The sequence below is a fragment of the Equus przewalskii genome, unplaced genomic scaffold, assembly GCF_037783145.1.
Source record: "Equus przewalskii isolate Varuska unplaced genomic scaffold, EquPr2 ChrUn-13, whole genome shotgun sequence".
Classification (NCBI taxonomy): domain Eukaryota; kingdom Metazoa; phylum Chordata; class Mammalia; order Perissodactyla; family Equidae; genus Equus; species Equus przewalskii.
Window position 1 is genome coordinate 5,793,494 of NW_027228750.1, and position 21,926 is coordinate 5,815,419.

The window sequence follows — 21,926 nt, forward strand, 5'->3', positions numbered from 1 at the left end:
CCTAATCAATCATGTGAAAACACTATATGAAATATAAGTACCTTAGAAACAATAATTAACAATTCCCTTCTTTTTAATTTTTTCTTGTTGCCAATCACTTGAGAAAAGTTCTTTCTCTGTTTCCTTATTTCTCTTTATTAGTGTACCCTGTGGAACAAGATAGACCATAATCATGGCTAAGACATGCAAAAGCAGTACCAGGTATATATTTATGAGAAAGAAAAGGAAAGCCATAGTTTTAAAGAAGTGATGTTACACATAATTGTCAATGACATCAATTTGTACAGTCTTGAAAGACCCTAGAAGTCAATCTTTAGAAACCTCATAATCGTAGGGCAGTGGGCAATATGGGAAAATTAGCTTGGGGTCCAACTGGGGAGAATCTTAAGTACCTGACTAAGAAGTTCGGACTTTTTCCTAGTAGCAAGGGGGATTCACTGAAGTTGTTTTGAGCGTGAGAGATAAGGAAAGCATATTTTAGTAAGATTAATTTGGCATAATTATGCCTAATGGATTTGAATGGGGAAAGACAGAAAAGAGTGAAGGTGAGTTAAGAAGCAACTGTAATAGTTCAAACTTTAAGGGAAAGGGTCTGAATTAAGGTATCTGTAGTGGGCATAGGAAAAAAGGTTGATTCAAGATATTGCATGGGAAGAATCAGTTGAACTTGGTGACTGAATTTGAGGTGGGAAGGCATGAAACCAAAAGTGACTCTCATTTTCTAGAATATGGTTGCTTGGGATAAAGATAGTACCACTGGCATTAATGGTGGGGATGATGATGAATTTAGTTTTAAATGTACTGAGTTTGAGGCTGTAGTAAGATACTCAAGTGGAAACATCTAGGACGTGGTTGGGAATTCAGGACTGGAACTTAGTAATCAAATCTCAATGTAGAAATTTGAGAGTTATCCAATAGGGGTTGGAATTATAATTCACTTTGAGTCAGTTAAGTAAATTTAAAAAAAAAATACTGATATGCCTTCTATAAGAGTATATGATATCCCTAAGCAAATGTATATAGTAAGAGAAGAGCAGAGAGTTGAGGACTTAAATTTGGAACTTTGGATAATTCACAACTAAAAGATAGAAACAAACCGAGAGCCAGTAAGAAAGAATGAGAAATGGGAAAGAGAAGTCAAAGAACGAGGAGAACCAAGATAATGTAGCCTAATAAGGGCCAAGGGAGGAGGAAATTTCAAGAAGGAAGTTAAAGAGAATGAAGACTGAGTAGATGCTGCGGGATCTGACCCAGAGGAAGTAATTAATACTCTTCATGTGACCAATTCACCATTAAATAGTGGGCAAATAATGAAGATTATTTTTTGTAGTTCAATTCAACAAATATTTATTGGCTATCACAGATGTTTTCCCTTTCACTTTCTTAAATTGAGTAAAGGTTCACAAAGCTCAGATCTGTTAAATGTGGTTTCTTTGAGTGATAAAGGAGTTAAAATTTGGGACAAGGTTGATTCCTAAGAAGGAGCTAAAGAGGAATTATCATTTATCGGTATTTATCATTATATGGTATATATACCGTATCATTTTGGTATATAGTATAATATTGAAAAATGGGAGTAATTTCAAGGAGTTATCACTATCTTGAGGAATCCTGTTCAACCATATTATACTAGCCCATGCCTGGCCCAGATCATATTCTACCAACTGAATATGATACTATTTTTAAGATTATTGTTTGGTTAAGGGGTAGGCTTAAAGTATAGGTCATATTTTAAAAAATGACTGCTTTTGGAATGGAAATCTTTGAAATTTTGTTAGATATAGAGAGATTTTATTCAGCTTAAGTTCCATTTCTACTTAAAAATAACCCTGTACTAGCTATAAAGAAACTAAACTTTTATAGCTGATCCTCTAGGTGGAGCATATAGTTTGTTATCAGAAGATACTGGTTTTTAAAATATTCACCAGTTTCACCTCTAAGTTTTAATTATTCGTTGCTTAGCAGCACTAAGTGTGATCTTTTCACTTCTCCAAATGTCACTGAACTCTGCTCTCCTTATGCTCTGTGGTTCTGTCCTGAATAGAATCAGCCCGGGAGGGGCTTAAAAGGACTGGAGAGGAACGTTTGGGCAGTGGAGAAGGAAAGCTCTCTAGAGATAGCTTCTTACCTCTTTTCTCTGGGAAGATTTAATTCTTGGAATTTTATTACAGAAGCTGAAAAAACAATCTACCAAGTACAAGGCAGAAAAAACCTATCCCACAACTGTGGCTGAGAGGCCCGAGAATATCAAGAAAAACAGATATAAGGATATCCTGCCCTGTAAGTTTCATTTCTTCCTGTGAACTTATGGCTTCTCCCAAATTCAATCATTCCTATCTCTTTTTACCCATTACTTGCTGTTCCTAATCCTGGAACACGGCTTTGACAAATCAGTTTGTGCTATTTATGATTACAAAAGAACATTCATTCATTCATTCACTCACTCACTCTGATCAAACACTTACGAGTATCCATTATTCACAGTTAGTCCCTCTGACTAAACCCTCTTAATTATACTTCGTCTTTCTTTTGTATTGTAGATGATCACAGCCGAGTAGAGCTGTCCCTGATAACATCTGATGAGGATTCCAGCTACATCAATGCCAACTTCATTAAGGTACACTCCGTATTCCGTATTTCTCTAGGTACCTAAAAAAGGGCGGGGGTAGAATACTAGACAAAAAAGAGGATATTATTTGTAGTCACGCATGTAATTTCTGTTCTCCTTTAGGGAGTTTATGGACCCAAGGCTTATATTGCCACCCAGGGGCCCTTGTCTACAACTGTCCTGGACTTCTGGAGGATGATTTGGGAGTACAGTGTCCTGGTAAGTAGTGCTGTGTTTGTTACTATATTCTCTAGCTTTTAGGGGTGGAGAGGGTAGAGTATCAGGATATGTGACTGAAGTTTCCTATGTATTAAAATCCGTACTCCAGGCCAGGCTTCCTCAGCAAAAAGAGGAGAATTGGCAGCAGGTGTTAGCTCAGGGCTAATCTTCCTAAAAAAACAACAAACAAACAAAACCAACCAGAAAAAGAATAATTAAGACTTTCTGACCCTGGGACCCAGGTATTAACTGCTCTTTCTAACTATATTAATGTTTAAGAGTCTATCTATAATTTTGTCCCTCCAGATCATTGTTATGGCATGCATGGAGTTTGAAATGGGGAAGGTGAGTTGCTTTCTAGAACACCTAAAGGTAAAAGAAGGGAGAAAATTGGTAGCAGAACTTTTCTTAAGTGTGCCAAGGTAAAAATTATGCTCAGCCTCCTAGTTTTCAGTTTGAGAATGCCAAATGACTCTCAGGGCTTTTTTACCCTATGAACCCCTTTTGTCCATTTTCCCAGTAGACTCTGTTTTGAAGTAAAAATAAGCTATTCTTTCTAAAGTAACAATTCATTTTCACATTTGTATTAATCAGACATCTTTAACTAGTCAGAGCTTCTAACACTATGCTGTCCAACGAGGCATCGACTAGCCACATGTGACTGTTGAGCACTTGAAATATGACTGGTGTGATCAAGGAACTCAATTGTTTTATTTATTTTATTTTAATGAATTTAAATTTAAAAACTGATACCCAATTCAGTTATTGGAAAACTTTAAGTATGTTTGGAACAACTTGGGTATGTGATTCTTTCAACTATAAATTTTATGAAGTCTAAATGGAATAAAATATTTCCAATGAAAATTTAGCATATTACTTGAGATTAGCTGTAAATATAAAATATATACTGGATTTTGAAGACAGGTTAAAAAATGTCAAATATCCAGTAACTGTTAATATTGATTACATGAGGTTTTTTAAGTCAGTACTTTTTTGTGTGTGTGTGAGGAAGATTGTCCCTGAGCTAACATCCTTGCCAATCTTCCTCTATTTTGTATGTGGGACACTGCCACAGCGTGGCTTGATGAGCAGTGTGTAGGTCCGTGCTGGGGCTCTGAACCTGTGAAACCTGGGCCACCAAAGTGGAGCACACAAACTTAACCACTATACTACTGGGCCAGCCCACATGTTTTTTGATATGTTAAAATTTCACCTTTTTTCTTATTTTTGAATGTGGCTATTAGAAAACGTAAAATTACATATGTTGCTCACATTATATTTCTATCGAACAGCACTCTTCTAACCTACTGTTGCCATTTTGAGTTGATATAATTCGAGTTAAAACCAAGGGAATTTGATGTTTCAGTTACCTCATGCAGCTTTATTTTAGTGGACATATGATTTTTGTCAATGCTTTTGAAATACTGAAAATGTCAGATCCCTATTTCTACTTATTCAGACTTCTAGGAAGTCTGTAATTTATATATCCTTTAATGTTTGTCTTCCCATCCTTGGAGGTTCCAGACCATGATGTTGGGGTTGAAGCCCACGGGGGTTAGAAGTTCCTAAGGTGAAGGACACAGAGCTGAATTTGCCTCTGAATGAGGGAGGGGTTTTGTTACTCAGAAGAGACTAGAATATACGGAGGGAAATCACTGCATTCTGCTTTTGCAACAGAAAAAGTGTGAGCGCTACTGGGCTGAGCCAGGAGAGATGCAAATCCAACTTGGCCCTTTCTCCATATCCTGTGTAAGTATGATGCCTGTTTCCATTGTGGCTAAGCAAATGCTCCAGGATCTACTTTATAGTGAATAATCTTTGAATATTAGTCTTTGAAATAACTAATATTTGAATTTACTTCTTAGGAAGCTGAAAATAGAAAATCTGATTACCTAATCAGGATTCTAAAAGCCAAGTTCAACAGTGTAAGTATAGAATAGGAACGGTAAACTCAAAAGCCTACAGAGGTCAGACAGGTAGATGTATATGTATGTGACTCAGGCTGGGCATAACACAATGGGGAGTTGTGGGGTCTTTGATGTTCTGGATAAACTTTTATTTTCAAAAGAGACCATTGGTGTAATCTGTACTCCCCAATCTATTTCACGTCATGGCACACCTCTAAAAACTATAATATTCATAGGGTAAATAGAGGCTGTACAGTGACTAAAGGCTGGGAACCAACCTGAGAGGTCATGCTGCCCACTCTTTCTAAGACAAAGGGATTTAATATATCAGCATGCCTGTGACCCATTTGAAGCAGACCAGTTGGGAAGCTCTGGTTTGGACTATCTTCATATATACCTCCTCTTGTGAGTGCGGCAGATAAGGACAGGCCAATAGTAAGTGACTTGAAATCACTTTTAATTGTTCTCAGAAGACACATCATCACCAGTGGTCTAGAGGGAAGAAAGCAGCATAAATTGCAAAAAAAGATATAGCTGCTATTTAGTCAGAGTAATCTTGTAGTAGAATGAGGTGAAGTTCTAACCTTGAACTCTCCTTTCATCCTGGCTATTTTTTATAGGAAACTCGAACTATCTACCAGTTTCATTACAAGAATTGGCCAGACCATGATGTGCCTTCATCTATAGACCCTATTCTTGAGCTCATCTGGGACGTGCGTTTTTACCAAGGGGACAACAGTGTTCCCATATGCATTCACTGCAGGTATGATGCTGTTGTGTGAACCTTCTATGAAGAATAAACCAGTGTCACAGTCTGGCCAAGACTCCTGCTGTAACTGAAAAAAGATTGACTTTGTTGGAATTTAAAGTGGTATGAGCACATAGGATGTAGGCTTCTGAAATGAGAGTGGCTAAAAGAGAAAGGTCAATTACAGATACAAACTATAATAAAATCAACCTGAGCATTAAATTAATATTTTTATGATGTTACTTGTGAACAGTACAGCTCTAGAGACTCTTGCTCTGAGAAGCTCCTTAGGATCTGTCTTGAGGCTCAGTGTGGCATGTGGCAATTGACAAACATGCTCTGGGAAATGGTAGGGTTTAGAAAGTTTCAATGTCTCCAGGTTTCTTCTTCCTCAAATCTGTTGGTGAAAGTTTCCAGGTACTGTCAATGATTCACTCTCTGCAACTATACCTGCTACTGTGATCTTTCATTTCAGTGCCGGTTGTGGAAGGACTGGTGTTATCTGTGCTATTGATTATACATGGATGTTGCTAAAAGATGGGGTGAGTTTCTCTCAGCAGGCACTTCTCATTTTCTTACCCTTCTACTTGTAGACTTAGGAAATGTTTGGTTCTTCAAAACATGTATCTTTATGATTTATCTTTTCTAGAATATTCACTTGTAGCCTCACTTTGTCAGATGATTAAATTAGTTCTTAAGTTGGTGGTTCTCAAAGTGTGGTCCCCAGACAAGCAGCATCAGAATAACCTGAAAAATTGTTAGAGATGCAAATTCTTGCGCCCCACCTCAGACGGACTGAAGCAGAAACTCTGCAGGTGGGGCCCAGCAAGCTCTCTGGGTTGTTCTGATGCAGGCTATAGTTCGAGAACCACTGTCCTAAATTACATAGTTACCTTCCTTTATCTAAATTGCTTTAGATGGACTTAATTTACCACAATCAAACTTTGCATTCCAATCTATAAATCATTTTTTAAAAGTCTAATAGAAAACTGGAAATTTAAAATATGGACTTTAGCCCTGTCCGCCAACTTCTTTTATTTCATAAAACTCTCATAATTTCTCATCTACTGAGCCTTCTCCCTCATTATATATTTAACTTCAGCCATTTGGTCACCTATGTGAAATCATTCTGAAGAGTTTCTTCAGTCTTTTCTAGGGAAAACACCAGGCTCTAAATCATGATGCAAGTGATGAGAAACCTCATTAGTTTTAGAAATGAATTCTTTTTCTGATATTATTCCACGTTAGGGAGCAGATACCTTGGAATTAACCAGACTATGAGAGCATGGCAATAATTTATAACAAAGATAGGAACAATAGAGTAAAACGTTTTTTCCTTTTATTTGATAGATAATTCCTGAGAACTTCAGTGTTTTTAGTTTGATCCAGGAAATGCGAACACAGAGGACTTCGTTAGTTCAAACTAAGGTATGGACTATGGCAAATGGGTCATAACAGATGTCTCAGTCTTGTTGCATCTCTCTGTTTAATACTAAGACATCCAAAAACAGCTGACTGCTTAGCTATAACACCAATTTGTTATTAAGTGTGTTAGTCCTTTCCCATTTCCTCTAACTCTGAATATCCCAGTATTTTTCATGTATCCCTTGCCTTAGGTCAAATTCCTCTCATTCCTCACATTTTGTTGTCTGTTCAGAAAATATTAAGAAACCAATATAGGGGTCAGCCCCGTGGCTAAGTGGTTAAGTTCATGTGCTCCTCTTCGGCGGCCTGGGGTTCGCCACCTGGGATCCTGGGCGCAGACCTAGCACCGGTCATCAGCAAGTGCTGAGGCGGCATCCCACATAAAGGAACTAGAAGAACCTGCAACTAGGATATACAACTATGTATTGGGAAGCTTTGGGGAGGAAAAAAAAGGAAGATTGGCAACAGATGTTAGCTCAGAGCCAATCTTCCTCACGAAAAAAAAAGGAAACCAATATAGTATTTCTTACAAAGGAATTTGAAAAAAATGTAACAAGCTGTTTGACATATTAGAAAGAAATATCGGGGTCAGGTTAACTTGAAATATTGTAGTAGTAATTAATTTCTGAAACCACAGAAAATCAGAGATTTGTAATTTCTACTTCAGGAGGTGGTAACATAACCTGGAGAATACATTCTCTATGCTCATTTTAGGAAATAATGAAAAAATAAAAATAAAATCAACCTAGAAGTAGCCACTGTTACTATTTTTCTATAGTTTCTCCTGGACCTTATTGTATGCATATTTTAAAAAAACCATAATTACAGTCATACTATATGTATAATCATATATGTATCACAATATTTTAATCCATCCCAAATCGCTCATACTTGTTCACTCCATTAGGAATGCTCTTCCCTATTTTCTCCTCTCCCCTCTAGCTCAAGTTATACTTCTTAGGTGAAACATTCCCAGCCTAATCTCTCACTCTCTACAATATTAATTTCACCCCTATTTCTACACCAACAATTTTACCCACATTTCTAAATGGTCTCCATCCTTAAGATAGAGTTTAGCATTCATCCATTCATTCATTCACCAAAAACTTATTGATATTTAAGAGGTAACAGACATTTTTGTGTAATTTGTTAGAACTACTTTTTACTGCTTAAATAGCAAGACCCTAACGTGCTTAAAGCACTTACAAACAAGCTTGCACATAGGTTTAGAGGTAAAACAATTGACAATGGCAGTTCAGGTATTTTCATCTAGAAGTTGTGACTTAAGGAGAAAAAATGAAGAGCTTTTAAAATACAAACTTTCTACTTAGCCCACACAGGTTTTCCACCAATAGCGCGTGGAAAAAAATAATTTGTTTTTCATGTATTGACTGTAGGTGTTTTCTATATTCAACCTGTGAGGGGGAAAGTTTATGTGAAATCAAAGCACTGGTTGGGTTAGTGCTGTCAGACTTCAAAGGAGGCTGATCCACATAAATGTATAAAGACTCCAGGAAGTATGCAACCTAGTTGTACAATATTAAATTTTAACACTGAATCAATAAATAAAACAATACCCCATTTCAGAAAAAAGTCCATTCAGGCCTGCTTCTAAGAGTTGGAAGACAGCTGAAACAATTTTAAATTAGCCTTCACATTCTGACATTATCAACAACTAGCTGAACAAATATCTTACAAGTTCCAGCTAGTTTTTCTGACACTAACCAGAAAATAGCACCATAACCAGATGACTGCTTCCTGTCTGATTTTTCTCACTTCTTAAAAAAATTAAAGAGTGTATCAATGGCCGTGTTGGGCATTATAGGCTCTGCATTGTTCGCCTGTTAAAATTATCTTTGGAAAAAGTTGTACTTTATTTGTACAAGATTGTGTAAAGTGGCAGGGAAAACCATGAATTGGCCCATACAGATGAAGAGTAGATCCAAAATAAAGTGCTTGAGCAGGTACAGAGGCAAAAACGTAGTAGTGAAAACCCATAAACCTTGTAATTGTAGGGGTCTTATTTCTCTATGGTGAAGTCCTTTCATAACCACAAACTATTCAGCAGTCTACTTTTCTTTGGTATCTTTGTTAGGTCAGGATTTCAGCAGCTTGATCTGAGTGCACTAAACTAAGGGTCAGAAGATTCAGGTGCCAACCCAAGTCCTGGAAATTACTTCTGAATGATCTTGGACAAATTGTAAACAGAGATAATAGCCTAGCTACTGTATACATCAATTGTGAGTCAAGTTAAATAATACATATCGAGGCTATCTGTCTACCCATCAACCACAATCTATCTACCTTTTTCCAGGAAAGATGAAAGTGACTTACAAGAAAATGCATCCAGGATGAAATAAATTTTTTAAAATGTGAATAAGGAAAACAGAGGGATGATAGTGTAGGGAAAGATAAGAAAGAAAGTGGGGTTAGAACACAAAAAAACATGCTGCAAGGTTCTTGTATATTAGCTAGAAGTAGAGCAAATATTTAGTTGTTTCTAGAAGTCTAAAAGTGCTCTGAAATCTGAAATGGGGTACACAAACATAAGGCATTGTAATTAAACTAATGTTGATGGTCTTTTCAGGTCTGCTACTCTAGGATTTGATTGGTGTTCATATTCCTGAAATCTGGTTCTGTAGTTCACCAAGTTTTTTGTTTGTTTTCATTTGTTCTGGTTTGTGATGCTGTTCAGGAACAGTATGAACTGGTCTACAATGCTGTATTAGAACTATTTAAGAGACAGATGGATGTTATCAGAGATAACCACTCTGGAACAGAGGTAAACTTTCAACTTAATATTTTGTCAATTATTTTCATATTTGATTTTGGTCACGGGATCTTAGGTTAGTTGCAGGACTTAACTTATTATTTATCATCACAACTAAAGTGGAGTGTCAGGTGTGCATGGGCCTGCATTGCAAATCTCTGGTGGAGAAGGACAAATTAATTGAAGTACATTAACTTAGAAAATTAACCTCTTGGTTAACCTATTGCATACAATTTTAAACTAAATTTAGAAACAAAAGGAGTGAGCAAAAGGGAAAGTGTATATTCTGCTCCCATGTTTTAGACAGTTGTATGGTGAGTTAGAAGTAAGAGTGACAATTACAAAGAGAAATCATAGTTGAATACTGATGTGATTTTTCAGGTTACTCTAGCCTCAGTTTGATTGCATATGTCTCATCAAATTTTGAGAATAGTTTAGAATATCCAAAAGATTTTTAGTAGAAGTTATTAGGTATAAAACAATTATGATTTGACCAAATTCCAAATAAAAAATATTGAGCTTTCTAGAATATGCTATTTTGATCTCATCACAGAAAAGTGTAAGTCAAATCCTTAGTGTGTAATTATAAAGTACTAGGTTCTGAGCAAACCTTAAGAATACAAACTTACTGATTTACCTGCCTTCCACATATTAGTTTAATTTTTAATATCCATTTTGGATTATTAATCTGAAAGTATTCACTGAGGACCTACTGTTTTCACAACATCAGCAATACAAAGTATATAAGACATGACCCTGATCATAACTCCTCTCAGTTGAATGATGAAGCATGGGGACGGAGAGAAAGTCAGAAAAACTGTTGAGGCTAGGGAATGAACTAAGCAATCTTATAGTTGTTTACTCTAAGGAGAAACAATGTGGTAGAAGGACATGGAAACAAAGAGTACAGTTGCCAGAGATTGTTACTTATATCCTATTCATGCCCATTTCATTGGCTAGTACTCCCAGACCATGATTAAATAATAAAAGTGATATGGACAACCTAATTTTAATGGGAAAGATTCTCATGTTTCGTTACTAATTATGATGCTGACTTGATTGGAGATATTTATTTTTTAATTGTTTAAGGAAAGTATTCATTGATTTCTATTTTACTAAGAATTTTTTCCAGAATGTTGAATTCTGTCAATGGCATATTTTTGTATTTATGGAATGATCACATAGATTTTTCTCCTTTGACCTATTAATACAGTCATATCATTGAATTTGTTAATATCAAACTATCCTTGTAGTCTTAGAATAAACCTTTCTTGAACAAAGAATATTCTTTTAATGTGTTGCTGGAGAATGTGGGCTAATACTTTATTCAGGTTCCAGGAAGTGTCAATACTCAAATTTAGCCCAATAGCAGTACCATGGCTCCATATGGTTGGGTTTTTTGGAGTGGGCCCTTAGTCAGTAAATGGGAACATAGGAACATGGTTCAACCTCCCACAGAAGGTAAATGCTAGCCAAGGAGGAATTCTGTTTCTGGGAAGATCTAACAGACATACTTTTCCCTCTACCTCCCACTAAGTGCCAGTAGAAACATTGGATATTATATATAAAACAAATATAAAAAGACTCTGAAAGATGGAGAGAAGACAGACTAGCTAGGGACTTGGGACCTGAGGAAAAACATGATGGTGAGTTCTTTAGGTTTTCTTTTGCCTCATATATCCCAGACTTGAAACTGAAGAAGTCAACAACTTGGAAATGCCAATGGTGCAGACAAAAAAAGCCCAAACAAAAGCCTGCTCTCTCTAGCCAAAGGACCAGGAAAGGGGCAGCCCAGCAAGACAGAAAACTTTTAGATAACAATCACTCTACTTCAGTCAACACCAAAGAAAAAAATGGCCCCTAACCCTACCCATGCCAGCAAAGGCTGAGTGGGGAGCCTAGATTCCCACTCTCACAAGACTGTAATAAAGTGCTGGAGTGGTATCAGAGAAGGTCAAGTAAAGAGCTAGGACTTTCATCTCCACTGGCCTGCAATGAGGTTTCCCTGCAGTGTCAGTGGAGACCCCATGGGGAGCCTGAGCTTCCACCTGGCAGTAACATGGCACCCCAATGCCTCCCCACTGAAGTAGTATCAGAAGAGACCTAGTGGAGAGTCAGGACTTTCACCAGCATCCAGCAGTAATGAGACCATCTCCACCACAGTGTCAGTGGAGACCACATGGGGAGCCTCTCCCATGGTGTATCCCCTTGGGTGTCAGCATAGGCTAAGTGAGGAAACTGGTGGAGGTAGACTCCACCTGGCATTAACAAGGCAATAAAAAGGCAGCACCCCTCCTTTTCTTTCCCCTGTCAGAATGGAGTAAGAAAAAAAAAATACAGCTGAAAGAGAAGGTTTAACTAGGATCCAGAGCCTCGTAACAATACAAAAATGTCTAGGTTTCAACTGGAAATCACTCATCATACCAAGAACCAGGAAGATTTAAAACTGAATGAATAACACAGTCAATAGATGACAACACTGAGGTGACAGAGATGTTAGAATTATCTGACAAAAGTTTTAAAGCAGCCGTGATAAAAATGCTTCAACAAGCAATTATAATCATGCTTAAAACAAATTAAAAAATAGAAGAGATCAGTAAATAAATATAAGGACTCAGCAAAAACCTCAGTAGATATAAAAAGAACCAAATGGAAATTTTAGAACTGAAAAATACAGTAGCTGAGACAAACAGCTCAATAGATGAACTCAACAGCAGAATACAGAGTACAAAGTAAAGAATTAATGAAGTGGAAGACAGAGCAATAGAAGTTGCCCAATCTAAACAACATAAGTAAAATAGACTGAAGAAGAAAACAGAGCCTTAGGGAACTAAAGGACTATAATAATAATTAAAAAAAAAAAACCCAACATTTGTGTCATTGAAGTCCAAGAAGGAAAGGAGAAAAAAGGTGGGGCTAAAAAAGTACTGAAAGACTCATCATAATTAAACTTCTGAAAACTAAAGACAAAAGTTCTAGGAAGCAGCCAGAGAAAAATGATCTTAACTATAGGGGAAAAACAAGAATGACAGTGGATTTGTGATCATAAACCATGGAGGCCAGAAGGAAGTGGCACAATACTTTTCAAGAAAAGGACTGTCAACCCAGAATTCTACACTCAGTGAAAATATCCTTCAGGAATGAAGGGGGGTAATCAAGACATTCTCAGATGAAGAAAATCTAAGAGAATTTGTTGCCAGTAAACCTACTCTAAAAAAATGGCAAAGGAAGTTTTCTAAACAGAAAGGAAATGATGAAAGAAGGAAGAACATGATAAGCAAAAACATGGGTAAATGTAATAGGCTTTCCTTCTCCTCTTGAGCTTTCTAAATTGTTTGACGATTGAAGTAAAAATTATAATACTGTCTGATGTGGTTCTAAATGTATTAGAGGAAATATTTAAGACAATTATATAATAAACAGGGAAGGGTTAGAGATGTAAAGGGAGGTAAGGTTTCTATACTTGAACTAGTAAAATGATAATACCTATAGACTGCGATAAGTGTGTTATATATATATATATATATACACATACATATATGGGGAGAGAGAGAGAGAGAAAGAGAGAGAGAGAATGTAATACATACAGCCACCACTAAAAAAGCTATACAGACATACCTTAAAAAACACTATAGGTAAATCAAAATGAAATTCTAAAAAATTCAGCAAAGACAAGAAGGCAGGAAAAAGAAAAGAGAAATGAGAAACAGAGAGAACAAAGAGAAAACAAAAAACACAGTGGCAGACTTAAGCCCTAACATATCAATAATTACATTAAATGTAAATGGCATAAATACACCAATTAACAGACAGATTGGCAGAGTGAACTGAAAACATGTCCCAACTATATGCCATCCATAAGAAACATACTTCAGGGGCCAGCCTGGTGGCGCAGCAGTTAAGTTGGCCCATTCCGCTTCTCAGTGGTCTGGGGTTCGCCGGTTTGGATCCCAGGTGCAGACATGGCACCACTTGGCAAAAGCCATGTTGTGGCCGGCATCCCACATATAAAGTAGAGGAAGATGGGCATGGGTGTTAGCTCAGGGCCAGTTTTCCTCAGCAAAAAGAGGAGGATTGGCAGTAGTTAGCTCAGGACTAATCTTCCTCAAAAAAAAAAAAGAAAAAGAAAAAGAAACATACTTCAAATATATAGGTTGATTTAAAGTAAAGGATTGGAAAAAAGATATAACAAGTAAACATGATTAAAAGGAAAATAAGAGTAGCTATATTAATATCAGATAAAGTAGACTTCAGAGCAAAGAAAATTATTGCAGACAGGGAGGGACATCATATAATGATAAAAAGTCAATCCACCAATAAGACATAGCAGTACTAAGTGCATATATGAACCAAAAAGAGCTGCAAAATATGTGAAGCAAAAACTGACAGAACTGAAAAGAGAAATAGACAAATCCACATTTATAGTTGGAGACTTTAATACCCCTCTCTCAACAATTGATAGAAAAACTTGACAGAAAATCAGCAAGAGGATAGGAGAACTCAACAACAACATCAGCCAACAAGATCAAATCAATATTTTAGAACACTCCACCCAACAACACAAGAATACACATTCTTTTCAAGTGCTGATGGAACACATAGCAAGATGGACCATATCCTGGGCCATAAAACAATCTCAAAAATTTAAAAGAATTGGAATAATATAGAATGTATTCTCTGACCACAATGGAATCAAATTAGAAGTCAGTAACAGAATGAAAACAGGAAAAGATCCAAACAATTGGAAACTAAACTACACCCTTCTAAACAATCCACTGAGTCAAAGAGAAAGTTTCAAGGGAAATTAAAAAAAAAAATACTGAAGTGAATAGAAATGAAAATACAACATATCAAAATTTGTGGAACAGAGCTACAGCAGTGCTGAGAGGGAAGTTTATAGCACTCTAAATGCATACACTAGAAAACAGTAAAAGTCTGAAATCAATAATCTAAGCTCCTACTTTAAGAATCTAGAAACAAAAAGAGACCAAGATAAACCCAAAGAAAAAAGAAGGAAGCAAATAATAAAGAGCAGAAATCAATGAAATTGAAAATAGAAAACAATAGAGAAAAAATCAGTGAACTAAAATGCTGGTTCTTTGAAAAGATTAATAAAATTGACAAACCTCTAGGAAGACTGATACAAAACGGGAGAAGATAAAAACTACCAATATCAGGAATGAAAGAAGGGATGCTTCTACAGGTTCTTCAGGTATAAAGAAGGACAATAACGGAATATAGTATGAACTCAACACATACAAACTGGACAACTAAAATGGATTACTCTTTCAAAAAACAAAAACTACCACAGCTCATTAAACATGAAATAGATAATTTGAATAGCTCCATAACAATTAAGGAAACTGAATCTATAACCTAAAAACTCCCAAAAAAGAAATCTCCAGGCCCACACACTTAAGAATTCTACCAAATGTTTAAGGAAGAATTAACACCAATTTTACAGCCTGTAACAGAAAACTGAAGAGGAAGAGACAATTCCCTATTCATATTTTTATATGATTTTACCACAATGAAAAAATTACCATTTAACTATTTTTTTATTAATGTTATGATAGATTACAACCATTTAACTATTTTTAAGTGTACAATACAGTGGCATTACAATGTGTGTGACCAACCCTATTATTTATTTCTAGAAGTTTTTCATCATCTTAAACAGAAACTCTCCATGACCCCTACCCAAATTCCTAGTAACTTCTGTTCTACTTTCTGTCTCTATTAATTTGCCTATTCTATTTATTCTTTTGTATCTGGCTTATTTTGTGTAGTATAATGTTTTCAAGGTTCATCCATTTTGTATCATGTATCAGAATTTCATTCCTTTTTACGACTGTATAATATTCCATTGTGTGTGAATACATTTTACTCATCCATTCATCTGCCAATGGACACAGGTTGTTTCCACCTTTTGGCTATTGTGAATAATGCTGCTATGAAAATTGTTATACAAATATTTGTTCAAGTCCCTATTTTAAATTCTTTTAAGTATATACCCAGAAGTGGAATTGCTGGATCACATGGTTAATTCTGTATTATTATTTTTTTGCTGAGGAAGATTTACGCTGAGCTAACATCTGTTGACAATCTTCCTCTTCTTTTTTCACATGAGCCACCACAAGCATAGCCACTGACAAATGAGTGGTGCAGGTCCGAACCCAGGAACCAGAACCTGGGCTGCTGAAGAAGAATGCGCCAAACTAAACCACTAGGCCACTGGGGTTGGCCCTTCTATATTTAAATTTTAAGGTACTCCCATGCTGTTTTTCACAGTGGCTACAAAATTTTACATCCCCGTTAGCAATGCACAAGGGTTCCAATTTATCCACATCCTTACCAAATTTTTTTTTCTGGTTTTTGGTTTCTGTTTTGTTTTTACATAACAGCCATCCTAAAGGGTGTGAAATGGTAGCTCATGGTTTTGATTTGCATTTCCCTAATAATTAGTGATGTTGAACATCTTTTCATGTGCTTATTAGCCATTTGTATATCTTGTTTGGACAAATGTATATCCAAGTCCTTTGCCCATTTCCCCCCCCAATTTTTTATTGTGGTAAAATATATATAAAATTTACCACTTTAACCAATTTTGTGTGTACAATTCAGTGATATTATGTACATTCACATTGTTGTGCAACCATTACCACCCTCCATCTCCAGAACTCTTTTCATCTTGCAAAACTGAAACTCTACACCCATTAAACAATAACTCCCCATTCTTCCCTCCCTGCAACCCTTGGCAACCACCATTCTACTTTCTGTCTCTCTGAATTTGACTACTCTGGGTGCCTCATGTCAGTGGAATCATATGATATTTGACCTTTTGTGTCTTGCTTATTTCACTTAATATAATGTACTCAAGGTTCATCAGTGTTGTAACATGTGTCAGAATATTCTTAAGGCTGAATAATATTCCATTGTCTGTATATGCTACATTTTGTTTATACATTCATCTATCGATGGACACTTGGTTTGCTTACACCTTTTAGCTGCTGTGAATAGTCCTAAGAACCTATGTGTATAAATCTCTCTTCATCTCCCTGCTTTCAATACTTTTGGGTGTATACCCAGAAGTGGAATTGCTAGATCACATGGTAATTTTGTCTTTAATTTTTTGAGGTACTGCCATACTGTTTTTCACAGTGGCTGCACCGTTTTACATCCCCACCAGCAATGCACAAAGTTTCCAGTTTCTCCACATCCTCACCAATGCTTGTTATTTTGTTTTCATTTGTTTGTTCGTTTGTTTTTCTGAGGAAGATTAGCCCTGAGCTAACATCTGCTGCCAATCCTCCTCTTTTGCTGAGGAAGACTGGGCCTGAGCTAACATCTATGCCTATCTTCCTCTACTTTATATGTGGGACGCCTGTCATAGCATGGCTTGCCAAGTGGTGCCATGTCCGTGTCTGCACCCTGGATCTGAACTGGCAAACCCCAGGCCGCTGAAGTAGAACATGCGAACTTAACCGCTGGGCCACTGGGCCAGCCTGTTTGTTTTTATATGGTAGCCATGCTTATGGATACAAAGTGCTATCTCATTGTGGTTCTGGTTTGCATTTTCCTGATTAGTGAGGTTGAGCATCTTTTTATGTGCTCATTGGCCATTTGTATATCATCTTTGGAAAAATGTCTATTTGAGTCCTTTGCCCATTTTTGAATTGGGTTTCTGTGGTGGTTGTTAGGAGTTCTCTCTATATTCTGGATATTAATCCCTATCAGATATGTGACTTGCAAATATTGTCTCCTATTCTGTGGGATGCCTTTTTACTCTGTTGATCATGTACTTTGATGCTCAAGTGTTTTTAATTTTTATAAAGTCCAATTTGCCTATTTTTTCTTTTGTTGCCAGTGTCTTTGCTGTCATACCCAAGAAATCATTGCCAAATCTAGTCATGAAGCTTTTTATGTTTTCTTATGAGTTTTATAGTTTTAGTCTTATGTTTAGGTATTTGATCCATATTGAGTTAATTTTTGTATATGCTATAAAGGTCCAACTTTATTCTTTTGCATGTGGACGTCCGGGTTTCCCAGCACTATTTGTTGAAAAGAATGTCTTTTCTCTGTTAAATGGTCTTAGCACTCTCATGTAAAATCAACTGCCCACTATGTGTTTATTGTTAGGCTATTTGATTTCTGTAAAATTGGTAGTAGTGTCCCCACTTTAATTTCTGTAATTTAAGATTTTAGTAATTTGAGTCTTCTTTTTCCCTTAGTCACTCTAGTTAAAGGTTTGTCAATTTTGTTGATATTTTCAAAGGATCAACTTTTGGTTTTGTTGATTTTCTCCATTGTTGTCTTAGTCTCTATCTCTGCTCTAATCTTTAATATTTCCTTCCTTCTGCTAACTTTGGGTTTATTTTGCTCTTTTTCTAGTTCCTTAAGGTGCAAAGTTATTGATTTGCTATCTCTCTCCTTTTTTAATGTAGGCAATTACAACTACAAATTTCCCTCTGAGCACGGCTCTCAATATATCCCCTTCATTTTGATATGTTGTTTTCATTCATTTCTAAGTATTTCTAATTTCTGTTGTGATTTCCTCTTTGATCCATTGGTTGTTTAATTTACACATATCTGTGAATTTTCAAGTTTTTCTTCTGTTATTGATTTCTAGTTTCAACCCATTATGATTGGAAAAGATACTTTCTATGACTTCAATCTTTTAGAATTCATTAAGACTTGTTTTGTGGCCTAACATATAGTCTATCATGGAGAATGTTCCATATATGTTTGAGAAGAATGTGTATGTTGTTGGGTGAAGTGTTCTATGTGTGTCTGTTAAGTCTAATTGGTTTACAGTGTTGTTCATGTCTGTCCTCTATTTCCTTATTGATCTCCTGTCTGATTGTTCTATCCATTATTGAAAGGGGGCTAGTAAAGTCTCAGTTTACCAGGCCTGCTGTAGCAAGTACCACAAACTGAAGAGGACTTAAAACAACAAATTTATTTTCCCTTAATTCTGGAAGCAGGAAGGCCAAAATCAAGGTGTTTTAGGAGCCATCCCGGTGGCACAGTGGTTAAGTTTGCATGCTCCACTTTGGCAGCCCAGGGTTCACCAGTTTGGAGCCCGGGCATGGACCTACCCATTGCTAATCAAGCCATGCTGTGGCAGGCATCCCACATAGAACATAGAGGAAGATGGGCACAGATGTTAGCTCAGGGCCAAACTTCCTAAGCAAAAAGAGAAGGACTGGTGGTGGATGTTAGCTCAGGGCTCACCTTCCTCAAAAAAAAAAAAAAAAAAATCAGGGCCACCGTCTCTCTTATAGCTCTAGGGAAAGACTCTTCCTTGCCTCCTCCTGTTATCTGGTGTTTGTCAGCAATTCTTGGTGTTCATTGGCTTCCAGATACAATACTCCAGTCTCTGCCTCCATCATCACATAACATGTCCCTGTGTGTCTCGGAGTCTCTCTTTTCTTTTCTTATGAGGATACATGTCACCCTAATCCAGTACGACCTAATCTTAATTACATCTGCAAAGACCCTATTTCCAAATAAGATCACATTCACAGTATCAGGGGTTAGATTTCAACATACTTTTTTGAGAGTCACAATTAAAGCCATAACAGGTGGAATCTTGCAACTGCTGATGACTTTTTTAATATTTGAACATCACTGAAATCAGGATATATTTTACAATTTATGATATCTTACATTCCATGAGCCACAGTAACAAATTCCATAATATGATAATTGCTATGAAGAAAATAAAGATTGAGAGTGGCTGGACAAGTGTGTGGAAGTTTGATTTTAGGCTGAGTGTTCAGGGAAGGTTTCCTTATGCAGGGGACATTTAAGTAGAGAATAATTACTTAGATGGAGCCAGCCATGCAAAATTTGGAGCAAGAGTATTTCAATCAGAGGAAATAGTAAGTGTAAAAGTCTTGAATTGGAAATGGGTTTGGTATACTTAAGAACAAGAAAACCAGTATAGCTGGAGCACAGTAAGGAAGGAAAAGGTAGAACAAGTATGAGGACCTGATAAGCACCTATTAACGTCAAGGGTTGAGATGATGAGATTTCTGAAGGTAGAGTGTTCTTGAGAACAAAGTTACCCCCAAGAACATTTTAAAACTTCCACATTTGAAAAGATGATGCAATAAGCAAATCCTTTCTATTTTCTATAACAGCATTAATCTTTTTATTCCGATCCTTTTGATCTTAGTATGTTAACAAGTCCTTGCTGGGTTCAATATTTTAGAAATTCACCTCTTTAATGATTTAAAATCTTTACATTTTCTGAAAAATAACTTCTTAACCTTATGAATGTTGAAATATCTCATTGCCGTTGCTTCATTGAAAAACAATCTCCTACTTATTTCTCTTGAAGATTCAAGCAAAGTATTCACTTCCTGAGCAAAATCCCACTCTAGGAGCAGACTCTTGTTCTCCTAATTTATCAAAAGGGTGAGTACAAATTTTACACATCTAAATGTTGTCTAATTGTGTCTGGGAGGCTCGTGCTTATAATTCATTGTGATACTGAAAGAGAATAAGAGAAGAGGCCTCTTTGTGGTATGGTATCATCATTACTTTCTTTTTGTTTCAGCAGCATAAATGAAGCAAAAATAAAGAATCAACAGAGCAAACAAAGGATAAGGGGGGAAAGTGCAGAAACTTCTTCCTTTGACCTCAGGACTTCTGAAATAAGTGAAAAGGGTGCATTAGTTTTGCATCCTGCTAAACAGTGCAGTTCTTTCGACTTTCTGGAGCTAAACTGTGGTTGTAACAAAAATGCTGACATAACTATGAAATGGGAGACAAAGGCATTTCCAATAGCTGGGGAGCCTCTTCAAAAGCACCAAAGTTTAGACTTGAGCACCATTTTGCTTGGAACATGTCCTAATTCTAAACCAGTAAATGTAGCAGGAAGATATTTTAATTCAAAGAGGCCAATAATGCGGACCAAATCAACTCCCTTTGAATTGATACAACAGAGAGACACCAAAGAGTTGGACATCAAGGGAAGTTTTTCTCATTTGGAATCTCAGCAGCATAATTCTTCTCTTGAGCAGGCTCAAAAAGAGATGCATGTTTCTTCAGCAGAAGTGAATTATTCACTACCATATGACTCTAAGCAGCAAATGCGTAATGCCTCTACCACAAAGCAGCATGACTCTAGTGCTTCTAATGTATATTCTTGCATGTCTTTAGTAGAAGATCCTTATTTTTCATCACTGTCTCCAAGTAGTGCTGGATCTAAGATATCTCTTGATTTACCTAAGAAGCAAGATGGAACTGTTTTACCTTGTTCTTCATTGCCAACATCCTCTACAACCCTCTTTTCTTACCACAATTCACATAATTCTTTAGCTCTGAATCCTCCAACCAATTCCTCCTCCTCACTGAACCAAGACACAGCAGCAGTAGGTAAGCTATTTTTAGAAGTTTGTATGACCTTTTAGATTTCACTTTGCTTCTATAGAAGACTTGGTTTCTTCTCACCCTCCCCCTTGTCATTCTCTGCTTCCTTCTTTTTCTTCCTTCTCCTCCTCAAAGAAATAAATTCCAGGAGTGTTTTTAATGATGTGATAGGTTAAAATAGCAATAACAAACATGTAATATTCTATGAAACAGGGGGCAGTGGAGGCAGTCAGATCTGGTATAGGATCTATGCCAGCAGGAGTGCTTCTGAAGGAGGCAATCCTCATTCCTAGAAATGTATACCAAAGGTCCATAATTTACCCATAACATTCAGAAGCAACTTCCAAAAGAACAGCACAAAAGATTTGATCAACAGCACCACATGGTCACTTAGAACTGATTTCCTCCTGTCTTTTTTTATAACAGTAGATGAGAATATGTATTCAGTATTCTCTGTGAGGTTTTAATCTTATATACCCCTTTACTTTCATACTTTATCTCTTTCATAATTCTGGATTTTTCCATATTAAGCATATTGTTTTGTTTTATTGAGTGGCTTGAAAGTTGAAGTAAATATCCTGTTAGAGATGATTATAATTGTTTGATGTGGGAGAAGATGAAGGAAAGCAAAGAGCAAGTTTAGCTCTCTTAGGTAGATCAACAGACATTTATAAAGAACATTCTACCTGAATAGGAAGTAGAGAAAGCTTTTGTTATATAACATTATTTATTGTGTAGAGCTTCTTAATAGATAGATACGTAGATGCATAGCTTTGTTACAAAAATATTTTAACTGGATCTAGTTCTTTCTTTGATTAGATTATTTTATATACTTTAAAATTTAAAGGAATTTTATTTTTCTAGATACCC

The 21,926-nt window shown here is 36.4% G+C and overlaps 1 protein-coding gene across 12 annotated transcripts in view; it reads left to right on the forward strand.

Moving 5' to 3' along the window:
- Positions 1-21,926, forward strand: part of PTPN22 (protein tyrosine phosphatase non-receptor type 22) — a 57,811-nt gene that overhangs the window by 20,502 nt on the left and 15,383 nt on the right. For 6 of the 12 annotated variants that reach the window (XR_011536761.1, XR_011536759.1, XM_008533501.2 and 3 more), the window contains 12 exons: positions 2,172-2,280; positions 2,541-2,617; positions 2,732-2,827; positions 3,134-3,172; positions 4,505-4,576; positions 4,693-4,752; positions 5,355-5,497; positions 5,958-6,024; positions 6,833-6,910; positions 9,603-9,689; positions 20,023-20,099; positions 20,242-21,062. Coding sequence is in view for 8 of the 12 variants with exons in the window: in XM_008533501.2 (XP_008531723.1) it covers positions 2,172-2,280; positions 2,541-2,617; positions 2,732-2,827; positions 3,134-3,172; positions 4,505-4,576; positions 4,693-4,752; positions 5,355-5,497; positions 5,958-6,024; positions 6,833-6,910; positions 9,603-9,689; positions 20,023-20,099; positions 20,242-21,062 (1,726 nt within the window). In the remaining 4 variants the exon portion in view is untranslated. The remainder of the gene's footprint in view (positions 1-2,171; positions 2,281-2,540; positions 2,618-2,731; positions 2,828-3,133; positions 3,173-4,504; positions 4,577-4,692; positions 4,753-5,354; positions 5,498-5,957; positions 6,025-6,832; positions 6,911-9,602; positions 9,690-20,022; positions 20,100-20,241; positions 21,063-21,926) is intronic. The other 6 variants (XR_011536762.1, XR_011536760.1, XM_070607911.1 and 3 more) reach the window with 1 other exon arrangement.